This window comes from Mauremys reevesii, linkage group 3 (genome assembly GCF_016161935.1).
Source record: "Mauremys reevesii isolate NIE-2019 linkage group 3, ASM1616193v1, whole genome shotgun sequence".
Lineage (NCBI taxonomy): Eukaryota > Metazoa > Chordata > Testudines > Geoemydidae > Mauremys > Mauremys reevesii.
The window spans coordinates 206,622,051-206,633,045 of NC_052625.1; the positions used below are offsets into that span (position 1 = coordinate 206,622,051).

Here is a 10,995-nt window from a genome sequence, read left to right on the forward strand (position 1 = left end):
CTGCTGTGTCTCCAGGGGCTGTAGGAACTGAGCGAGAGAGAGGCCCGTAAGTCACGGCACGTGCCCTCGCTCTGCTGTGCATCGCCGCGCACTTGAAGTCAGAGAGGACTAGGGGCTTCCCTTATCTGCCCAGCTCTACTGCTGCAGAAATAACACCAGCCTTCTCTCCTCCCCCTCTCCCCCCAAGTGCTACCCACGCAGGGGCTTCCTGCCAGGCCAGCTGTTCCCCCGGGAGGCCCCGCCTGCTGTGTGCTGAGCCCCGTGGAGCCAAGTGGGGCTGCTGCCAGCTCCATTTCATTCCCAATGGGCCCCAGGGCCCCCCAGCTGTGGCACTGGAATGGGGCAGCAGAAACGTGCCCAAAAGTGCCAAGTGGGATTGGGGCCCTTTTGTATGACCTGCCCAAGGAGCTCACCAGCGTGAGAGACAGCGACTGCAGGTCGGGGCCAGGGTGTGCCCTGCCAGCAAGTGAGCCAGTCACTGCTGGCCCTGTGCTCGCGGCAGGCTGATGGTCGCAGGAGATGTCAAATGGCGGCCTGATGCCATGGCGTTTGGGAAGAGTTTAACCCCGGTACCTTGGCCTGGTTCCTACTTGATCATTAAACTGTCACCCTGAAATTCTCTCGCCACTTCTTGTTCACTTCCTGTCCTAAATTCCTGGGGTGGGCGGGGGTTGCCATGTGCTGCTTCGGAGCTGCTGTGTTCCTCCCCAGAGGTGGCTGGTGAACCTTCCGGGCTGTGGCGTGTTGCGTAAGGGTGGCCTGTGTACTCAGTGCTGCGCACTCCCCCAAGGCCTGGCGGGCTGGAAGACGGATCAACCCCCCAGCAGCTGCAGAGCGTGGAGGGGGGCTTGTCGCGCCGGTTCTCTGCCATCCTAGGCGGGCTGCCTTGAGCTGTTTGGATGGCCCAGCCTGGTGCTCCAGTTAGGCTCCAAGCTAGGTGTGCCCTGACTGGGGCCTGCAGCTCTGGCTCCAGCGGGAGCTGGGGCTGCAGATCTGGCCCCTCCTGTTTGGGAGCCTGGTCGTACTTTGAGTGCCTTGTGGGAGTGGTGCCCTGGGCAGGTCATGGGGAATTGCTGCCCCTGCCAGGGCCATCTGGAGTCGGGTGCTAGCCTGACCAGCGGGCTGCCAGACCTGGCTGCAGATTGTCCTGTCCCTGGGGGTGCCCAGGGGGCCGCTCACGCCTTGTCTGAGCCCCAGCTCGCACGGCGCCCCCACAGTTTGGAGGGGCTGGCGTCAGGCAGAGCTTGCAGCAGGGAGCTGAGTCACTCTGCCTCTGCGCTTGGCAGGCTCCTCCGCCTGGCAGGAGGCGGTGGGTCCTGGGTGTACTGGTGTGGAGATAGCTCTGATGGGGGGCATAGGGGCCTCTGGGGCACTGTGTGAGGGGAGGGGAGGGCAGGGGAGGGGGCAGTACTACCAGCCCCTTCCTGAACTTCCTTTTCAAACTCCCTCCTCCCCAGAGCCCCGCGTGCAGGACAAGCGGCGCCAGCAGCACCTGACTCTGCTGCGAGCAGCGACCAGCAGCATCCAGCCGCCAGCGCCTCTCCCTCCCTGTGCCAGGCGTCTGTCCCAGCCTCCGCCGCCCGCCAGCCTGCGCCCCTGCTCCCTGCCAGCCTCCCTCAGCATGTCAGGTTTGTGTCTGCTCCACCCCCGGCCTCTCTGCGCTCAGCCCGTCTCTCCAGGCCAGGGCCCAGGCCTTAGGCGAGAGGCTCCCCCAAGCTAACCTGGCAGCAGTGCTGGGCGAGGGAGGCCTGGACACGGAGCTCACGCAGTGAGCGTTGCATCCTGCTGTGTGGGACGCTGTGGAAATATGGGCCGGGCCCTGGGCTCTGCTGGGGGGCCCGCCCCGTTCCATGCCCCCCCTCCCCCGGTGCGTGCCAGTGTCTCTGTGCCCAGACCCTTCTCGCCAGCCCAGGCCTGTCTGCAGTCAGGTCACTTGGTTACTGTGCCTCTGTCCTAGTGACTGGCCGCTCCCTGGCGAGGCCTGCGTGGGACGGCAGCGGGCAGCTTCCATTGTGCTCCAGTGCTGGGCTGTTACTGTCCCCAGGCCCTGTGGTGCAGGCTCCTCCCGGCTCCCTCAGGCAGCTGGATATGCCACCTACGCTAACAGGGCCAGGCCCTCCCAGAACCAGCCCGGCGAGGCAGCGCAGGACTCAAGGCGAGGGCCTGTGTGGCGGGAGAGGCCGGGCCCTGACTGAAATAGCCTCCTTGTGGCCTGGGGCACGCGGCGTGTTCTGAGCCCGTGCCACACCCCAGAGAGGAGAGCAGCCTGTGCCCCTCCCCACGTCCTGCAGGCCAGAGCAGGGGCAGGACAGGCAGACGCTGCTCTGGGGCTGAGGCATGGGCTGCAGGAAGGGACGTGCCCAAGGAGGCACCAGACCTGGCTTTGCCCTCACAGGGCGTGGAGGGAGCTGGGACTCTGGACCTCCTGCATCTGAGCCCAGCTGTGCCCTGGCTGCCTGTTCTTCCCTCGGGCACTCTGCCCTGCCCGGCCTCCCGGGGCCATGGGAGGGTCAGTGTGGCTGCCCCAGGGCGCAGTTGTACTATGCTGTGGGGGTGATATGCTGCTGCCTGGCCTAGGCCAGCCTTCCCCGCGTTCCTGTGTTAGCCGCACCGGTGGGAGGAATAAAGATTTTTCCAAAGATGGCGTCTCTGGACTCTCCTTTCACAGGTCCCCATGCAGCTCCACACCAGGGCCGCTCCCTGGGTGCTCTAAGCATGCGGGCATCTGGGCACCCTGCTGCTGGCCCCCGGCGGCTACTCTTCTCCGACCACACTGGCCCGAGGCTGCCACTCAGAGTCATGGCCCCTGCCCCTCGCTAGAGACCGTGCTGTCTCGGCTGAGCCGCGGCCCTGCTGGCACTCAGCCTCGGCCTGGAGGTGGGCTTGGGGCCTTTGGCTCCTGGGGGAAGCTGCTGACCCCATTTTTGCGTGAGGTGAATGATAAGGTAACGAGTCATCCCCTGCCTGCCCAGGGGCCCTGCAGCCAGCAACGGCCAAAAGTGAAATGTCCCAGCACCCCAGCGTGGCTCCATGCTGCCAGTAGGGAATCTGAGGCACTCAGCCAGGGGTGACTCCCTGGTGGCTGTAGACAGGGCAGAGGCAGGGATCGAGCCCAGCTCCCCAGCAGTGCTCTGTAGCCACTAGCCTTTGCAGCGCTCTGGCCCTGGCAGGGAGGGGCAGGGCCCCGGGCAGTGCACCCGGCTTGGAACCAGGATGTCCTGTGGCCCGTCCCAGGGAAGGGACCATGCGCTCTGTGCGCACAGCTGAAGCCAAGAGCCCAGCTGGCGAACCAGGGCTTGGAACTGCTCCATGGCTGGGCGTGGGCACCGGACTGTCCCAGTGACTAGATCCTGGAGTGCAGCCGGTCGGGTGTGCCCTGGGGCCGCTCGGGCCTGGATTCTGCGGGCTTTCCGCCTCCCTTGGAACTCCCAAGACCTGGTCACCCGTCACACACTGTCACAACAGGGCTCAGCCTAGCCGGCTTTCCCTGCGCACGTGCCACCGCTGCCCTCTGCCCGCACGGCGGCCCATCGGTACCATGGAGGTACAGCCAGCGAAGCCCACAAGCACTGCTCCCGCAGTGTGCCCTTCCTGGTGCCCGGGGCTGACGGTGTTCAGCTCTCTTTCGTTTGTTACCTAGGGACCTCGCCCACGGGCACTAAGGCCGGGGCTCTGGTGATCACCAGCCGTGGACTTCAGGCAGCAGAGCACGGCCGGGAAGAGCAGAAGACCCCCTATGGCACGGCGCTGGTGCAGGTAACGCTCGGAGCTGGGAAGAAGGTGGAAACCAACCTGGCTGCTACCCCCTGAAGCCTCTAAGCCAGCCCCTCCCTGCCCCTTGTGGTGACATGCCTGCTCTCCGGGATCCCCCCACCAGCCCCCATAGAGGTGGGTCTCCTGCTGGGGGGAGTTGGGAGCCAGGCACCTCAGCCCCATTCTCTGGGCTGGGCAACGGGCCCATTAGCTCACCCGGGCTCGGTCCCCGGCCAGGGCCGTCCGAACTCCTTCCCTTGCTGAGCCAGGGACTCGCCTGCTGGAGCTTGACTGGCAGCCGCAGGCAGAGACCAGGAGAGCCGGGGCCCCTGCAGCGCCTGGGAATCGATGGGGTGGGCTGCACAGACTACAGCTCTGGTGATGGGCCAGGGATCTGCACGAGGAGAGATGGTGGGCGGCCTGGGAGAGGTCGGGCGCCCACCTATAGCAGAGCGGGGTGTGTGGGGCACCGTTTCCAAAGGGAAGTGTTTTGGAATTGACATTTTCCTCTGTAACTCTGCTCCTCTCCCCCCTTCCAGCCAGCCCCCACGCCGGCTGTCCTGCTGCGGGGCTGGGCTGCTGAGGAAGGTGCTAGCCTCTGGCTGGCAGTCACAGGAGTTGCTGGGTGGCTCTGCTGGCCCCATGCTCCCTTGGGAGCGGCTGAGGGGTCGCCCACCCCCAGGGCTCTGGGTTGCAGCTCTGCCCAGTGAATAGATTCCTCCTTGGGCTGAGTACAGCTCCTGCTGAGCCCCTGGATTCCCATTGGACCCTATGGGCTCCACTCTGCACCTGCTGTCTGCTGTGTGCACGGGGGAGGCTTGGCTGGGTGGGGACCCCAGGCTTGGAGCTGCCCTGGAAGCCATGGGACGGGCGGGTGGCCAGAGCCCCAGGGGATGGGCAGGGTGGGCTTGGCTGCTGTCACCCCATCTCCAAGCTGGCTGGGCTGGATGTCACCCCCCCACACACACACGCCCCCCCTGCCCTCTCCAATCATCTCCTGTCTTTCCGCTTAGAACCTTCCGAAGAGGCTGAGCACCAGGAAAGTCCTAGAAGCACCCAGGTACCGTGTGTCCTGCGCTGGGGGAGGGCACTGGAGGGCCATGCCCCAGGGCAGGGGGGCTCCGGGCAGCTCCCTGACCACAACACCCCACAGCCTCCTGGAGCCCCAGTCCCACCAAGCACTGGCCAGGCAGGGTGTTCCCAGCTCTGGCTCCCTGGTGTCTCTCGCCGGCACGTGGGAGCCCATCACACTACATGAGGCTGTTCGCCAGGCTGGGCAGGGCTGGTGCCCCAGCCTCTGGCTGCCAGGAGCTGGGAATGGGGACGGGATGGGGCACTGGGTGATTCCCTGCTCTGTTCACTCCCTCTGGGGCACCTGGCACTGGCCACTGTCGGCGGACAGGCCACTGGGCTGGATGGACCCTTGCTCTGCTGCAGTCTGGCCGACCTTGTGTCCTGCCCTGCCCTGCCCTGCCCTGGGGGATGAGCAAGCGGGGGCTTTTGGGAATGCTGTGCTGGGGATCCAGCCGGGCCCACTGCAGGTACTTCCTATGGTGTGAGAGCAAGCCCTGGAGCCCCGGGGGCTGCACGGACCCCGCAGCACCTGCCCTGCCTCGGACCCTGCAGCGCTCTGTGGGCAGGCCCATAGTGTGCCCCTCCCCCTGCTGGCTTTGTGCCCCAGGGGTGCAGCTACTCCTGTAACGCACTCTGGGCGTGGCCCTCTGCCCCCTCCTGCCGTTGTGGGTGCAGGAGCCAGGCTAGGGTGTGCGGCTCGAGGAGCGGACCCAGCCCCACTGACGGCCGGGGGCTGCTGCTGAACTCAGACCCTGGCTGCCTGGGGAGCCTTCCTTGGCTAACATGCCCCTGCTGGCCACCTGCTCCAGCAGTCACTGCCCTGTGGCCTGGGGCTGGAGGGTGGGGCTTGGTGCAGCCAGGAGCCGTGAGCACTGCTGCCCCTGTGCTGCTGGGCAGGGCCTGGCCAGCGGCTGGGACCAGCCTCAGGACTGCAGGGCTCCAGTGCAGCTGCCCCCGGCCCTGTTGCTTTCTGTGGGGCCCAGGGGGAGCAGGTGCAGACTCAGGGGCTGCCTGGGGGACACGGCCCCTTCCCAGCCTGCTGAGCATGCCCCCTGGGGAGGGACACCCAGACCCCTCCCCCAACACCCAGCAGGAGCTCCCAGCTGGCTGGCCCTGCTCCAAGGGGATGCAGCCGAGCGCTGTGCTGCCCAGCGGGTGGGTTCGGGTCAGGCCCATTGGACCCTCCTTGGCAAGATGCCCCAACCACTGTCCATTTTGGGGCCCCTGGGGAGCCCCGCAAGCCAGCTCCTGTCACGGCGTCCGCCTTTGCTTTCGTCCTGCGGCCAGGCCCAGCTCCAGGGGTCGCAGTGGGTCTGGAGTGAGCCCTCTGCTCCCAGCGCTGGGAGGGCAGAGTAGAGCAGCAGCTTTGCTGGCACCTCCGCTCCAGCCAGGCCAGGCGTGAGGGGCACAGGCCCTGGTGCTCCTGCGGTAAGTACTGCCTCTGGTTCTCTGCAGCCTGGGGCCGCTGCGCCCCAGCAGGATCCCCGTCCGCAAGAAGGCAGCAGCATGCACCCCGAGTTTGCTGGGACTCGGCAGCGAGAGCACCTCTGCCCTCAAGGTCTGGAAATACACCCACGCTGGAGCCCTGGCCCAAAGGTCTCTGCCAGGTAGGGCGCTGCGGGCACTCGGGCTGGTTCATCCATGTGTCCTGCCACAGGTGGGGCCCCCAGACTAGCTGCCAGGTGTCAGACCCCAGCAGCCTCTGCTGGGCTGTGCTGTCTGCGGTGCCGCTGGGGTTAGGAGCCAGGTGGCTGCAATCTTCAGTGCAGGCTGTCAGCTGGGCCCCCCTTCCAGCACTGTACCTGCGGGGGGCATTGCATGGTAATTGCTTGATGCCACTCAGCCCTGGGCACCAAAGCAGGAGCAGCTCAGGCAGCACCTGGGCAAGCTTCCTCCTCCTGAGCCAGCGCCACCCCTCCGGGGGCATTCAGCCTGCCTGGGAGCACAGCGCCTGTGCCCAGACCCTCTGAGGCTACGGACCAGCCGGCGGCTGGCACCTTCCCCACTCCCTGGCTGGCACTGGGGGCGGGGGGCTGCTGACACTCTGGCTCTGTTCCTCTGCAGCATTCCCAGAGGACACTGCATCACTCAGCATGGGGATGCAGACAACAGAGCCGCTCTTCATCTGCGACGACCCCGAGGGGCTGCTCAGCGAGGTACCGGCCCCACGGACGTTGGGAGGGAGCTGGGGAGCCCGCCCCAAGCAGGGCCCATGTCTCCAGTGCTGCTCCCGGGGCAGGCAGCCCTGGCATCAGAGCTGCAGCTTGGCCCTGTCCTCGCCAGCTTGGGGGGAGCACTGGCGGGTGGCCATGCTCTGCGGTGCGCTGGCTTCTCAGGCTGGCACTGCTCTGGGCGAGCACGTGGCCTGCCACAGAGCCCCCCTCCCAGCCCCCTGAGCCTGCTCTTCTCTGTTGCAGCATCTGCCAAGCCAGGCCCCAGACTCGCCCCCACTCAGCTCCTACCACAAGATCCTGTCCTTCTGCACTGAAGCCTGAGTGCAGCCACCAGCTCCAGCTGTCGCCTGTCTGCACTCGCCTCCGTCTCTAGCTGGGTGCAGCACCTGCCCCCGCGCTGCCCTGCTGCAGGGGAAGTGGGGCTGAGCCGAGCAGCATCCCCACCCTGCCCAGGGCTTGCTCCAGCCTCCCCTTGCAAATGGAGGGAGAGGCTCCTGCTCGCCCTGCAGGGTCCCCTTGCCCAGTTCCCACAGAGCCATTGCTGGAGCAGCCAGGGCTCTGCAGAACACCCGGCCTGAGCAGAGGGGGACACTGCTGGGCTCCCCAGCTAGACCCAGAGCCCTGGGCGGGTCCCCGCTAACCTCCAGCCATGGCCATGTGGAGGACACTCGGTGCAGCCAGCTGGCTGATTTGGGTCACAAGCTTGGGGGTGCCAACAGCAGCCACGGTGCCAGGGGCTGGAGATGGGGGTGATGACCGGGGAGCAGCTGCAGGCACCATCACTGTGGAGGTAACTTGAGGGAGCGTCCGTGGGCGTCTCCGCGGGCAGAGTACAGTGCCAGCAGCACCTCAGAGGGCTCCAGGGTGGGTCTCTCCAGTCGGGGCTCTCCCCGGCACACCCCACGGGAACAGCTTGTAACCCGGGCAGGCCCTTGCAAAGGCTGCTTCATGAGCAGAACCAAGTCAGGCCGCGGAGCTGCAGGTCGGCTCCCATCCCTGTGTGCCTGGGCCCCAGGCTAGCAGCTTTGGCCAGCCCCTCCGGGTGGGCAGGGTCAGGGCTGGAGCAGCTCTGCAGCCAGCCCCCAAGGCAGAGCCATCGGTCGCTGCCTCCCACTCAGCCCAGCCGCTCGGGAGTTGTTCAGGGCTTTGACGCTATTTGGATGAGAGAGGGTTTGTCCTGTGACGTGTTTCTATTAAAGTTTGTTTGGAAGAAATGTCCCCTGAGCTCTGTAGTCTGGGGCAGGCCTCTCAACGGTGCCAGGAGCCTGCGGCGCCCAGAGCAGCAGCGAGAGGGCTGCTGGTCCAGGAAGGCAGGAGTAGAGCCCACGGTGTTCACCCGCAGGAGCTGGCAGGCTGCTCGGGGGGAGGCCTAAAGACAAGGCTGGACTGATGGAGGAAGGGCAAGCGAGCCAAGGGCCAGCTTTGCCCCCTTGGAGGAGAAGGGGTTAATGCAGCCTGCATGCTGTGCCCACAGTACAACCGTCAGCACCGCCAGGCCGGCAGGAGCCACCGCTTCCCTCAGAGCCTCTCCCGGGACGGGAGCCCCCGCTGCCAGCAGAGCAGATGATCACTGGGGTCCCTTCTGGCCTGGGGATCTGCCTGGCGCTATCTGTACCCAGGGCTGCTCTGACGCAAGTCACCGGGAGACCTTCCTCAAACACCTGCCTCTTCCCCGGGGCTGCCAAGCCCAGATTTCTCTGCCCGAGAGCATGGGGAGCTGGGGGTGGGGCCAGTGGCTTCCCTGTCCCCCCCCCCCCGCCCCTTGTGATCGCAGCAGGAGTCTAACCTGGGCCCCAGCTGAAGGGCTCCTCCTCTCCTATCAGCCCGAGCAGCATGCTCTGCGCCCCACAGGTAGGGCTCTGCTGGCACCGCAGTGACACCCAGACGCCAGCACACGGGAGGTTCCAGCCCTTTATTTGTGTCTGCACAAAGCTACGGTGCGGTGCGATGTGGAGCCAGGCTGCGGGGCCAGGGGCGGCTGTCAGCTCTGCTTCTGGCCATGGCAGGCCCTGCTCAGGGCTCGGGCTCTGTCGGGGCAAACAAGGACAAACAGCTCAGGGTACAAGGGGAGTCGGGAGGGAGCCGGCGCTAATGCCACGGGGACCAGTCCCCGCCCCCTTACGCGGCTCGACTGCTGCATCTGAACGGCCCACGGGCAGGCCCTGCAGCTCACAGGCCAGACGTGCTGCCAGGGAAACCAGCTCCAGCCAGACCCACTGGGCCAATGCCCAGCCTCACTGGCCAGCTAGGGGAAGGGGCATCATAAACCAGCCCCTCCCCCCGGAGACCATGATGCTCATGGGGAGATGTCACCAGCCGCACGGTTCTAACGACCAAGTGCCCAGCGGTGTCTGTGCCACCAGGGGCCGAGACCCCACCCCAGCTCCGAGCAGCCAGCCAGTGCCCAGCGGTGTCTGTGCCACCAGGGGCCGAGACCCCACCCCAGCTCCGAGTCCCCAGCCAGTGCCCAGCGGTGTCTGTGCCACCAGGGGCCGAGACCCCACCCCAGCTCCGAGTCCCCAGCCAGTGCCCAGCGGTGTCTGTGCCACCAGGGGCCGAGACCCCACCCCAGCTCCGAGCTCCCAGCCAGTGCCCAGCGGTGTCTGTGCCACCAGGGGCCGAGACCCCACCCCAGCTCCGAGCAGCCAGCCAGCGCCCAGTGGTGTCTGTGCCACCAGGGGCTGAGACCCCACCCCAGCTCCGAGCTCCCAGTGCTGTCTCCCAGGGGCTGCGGTGCCCAGGTGCCAGAACTGAGGGGGCTGCAGGCTGGGCATTACCTGCGGGGTGGCCCCTCACTCCTGCTTCTTGGGGTTGTTGACAGCCACGTAGTGGCAGAGAACCACGAGCAGGAAGAGCGACACGCCCAGCATGTTGGTGAAGATGGCGAGCTGCACGTCCGTGATCATCCTGCAGGGAGCGGGATGCGTCAGCAGGGGTGGGGAAGGGAGGTGTGGGGGGGGGTGTCCCGGAGCTGAGGGGGCAATCCAGAGGTTGGGGGAGGGAGGGGCCAGGGTGGATTTCACCTCTGCCTTGTCCTCGGGAAGCGGCATGGGGAGCCGGGGGGCCCTTCCCCATCACTCGTCTGGGAGGTCTCCTGGCTTCTCCTGCTGCTGCTCCCCAGGGCGGGTTGGGGCACTGCCTCAGGGCAGCTGGCTTTGCCCTCCTTCACCCCCATTGTGTGCCCGTGCTGGGACCGGTGGGTGAGGGGCTCCCCGGGGCCTGGCTGGAGCTCTCCTGATTGCCCCGTGGAGAGGCTGGAGGACCTTGGGGGGTGTATGGCAGACATGGAGCAGGGGCTGGGTTTGGCCTCTGGGCTCTGCTCCTGCTGGGGCAGGCGGCAGGAACATCCGTAAGGACTCCAGGATCCTCTTGGGCAGGCCCCATCTCCGCTCCAGGGCCGGTTTCCTCCCCTGCGACTCCAGGCGCTCCCTGCTTTCCCTGCGCAGGAAGAGCAGGCTGCCCGCGGAGCTCTCTCTGGCTGGGGCCTGGACCCGCCTCGGGGGCCCCCTCCCAGGTGGCGGGGGTGTGAACGCACCCAGCGGTCTCTGCACCACGCGCGCTAAACCCCACCTGTGCTGGAGCTTCTCCCGCAGGATGTGGCTCTCCAGACGCTCCCTGGCCTCGGCTGTGACCAGAGGCGGCCCCGGGTGGGGCACCAGCAGCTCGGCTGGGCTGGCTCCTGTCAGGGGAACCGTCTCGTAGCGATTCCTCGCCGGCTCCTCGGCCCCCACGCGTCCAGCCAGGCCCATCTGCGTCCAGGCCCCCCCAGCGGCACAGCTGGAGCCTCATCCCAGAGAGGGGAGGAGCAGCAGAGACATTCCTGCTCCCTGGAGGAGCCTTTGGCCTGCTGCGGGCGGGGCAGCCGCTCCTCATGCCCCCCGGCGGGCGGCGCTCCGTTTGCCAGCTGCCTGCCTGGCGCTCAGGAGGGGAGCGGGACTCGCTGGGCGGGAAGGGGCCCGGCGCGGGCGGGAGGACCTGGTCGCCTACACGTGTC

At 66.8% G+C, this 10,995-nt stretch overlaps 2 protein-coding genes across 2 annotated transcripts in view; one reads left to right on the plus strand and one right to left on the minus strand.

The window, feature by feature from the left end:
• AGBL5 (AGBL carboxypeptidase 5) overlaps positions 1–8,197 on the plus strand; it is a 49,420-nt gene extending 41,223 nt beyond the window's left edge. The window contains 6 exon segments of the mRNA XM_039530446.1: positions 1,458–1,628; positions 3,641–3,756; positions 4,767–4,813; positions 6,283–6,434; positions 6,892–6,983; positions 7,245–8,197. Of these exon segments, the coding sequence (XP_039386380.1) occupies positions 1,458–1,628; positions 3,641–3,756; positions 4,767–4,813; positions 6,283–6,434; positions 6,892–6,983; positions 7,245–7,322 (656 nt within the window). The 3' untranslated portion in view covers positions 7,323–8,197.
• A 707-nt stretch (positions 8,198–8,904) lies between these two features.
• LOC120402340 (dolichyl-diphosphooligosaccharide--protein glycosyltransferase subunit 4-like) lies at positions 8,905–9,915 on the minus strand. Its single transcript, XM_039532914.1, has 2 exons — positions 9,779–9,915; positions 8,905–9,028 (listed from the first exon to the last, which is right to left on the minus strand). The coding sequence occupies exon 1, from the start codon at positions 9,905–9,907 to the stop codon at positions 9,794–9,796; it is 114 nt and encodes a 37-aa protein (XP_039388848.1). The 5' UTR covers positions 9,908–9,915; the 3' UTR covers positions 8,905–9,028; positions 9,779–9,793.
• Positions 9,916–10,995: the final 1,080 nt, after the last annotated feature.

What these genes read in the sequence shown, in the direction of transcription:
- LOC120402340 (XM_039532914.1), bottom strand. Translation starts at nt 9,907, where the DNA reads ATGATCACGGACGTGCAGCTCGCCATCTTCACCAACATGCTGGGCGTG.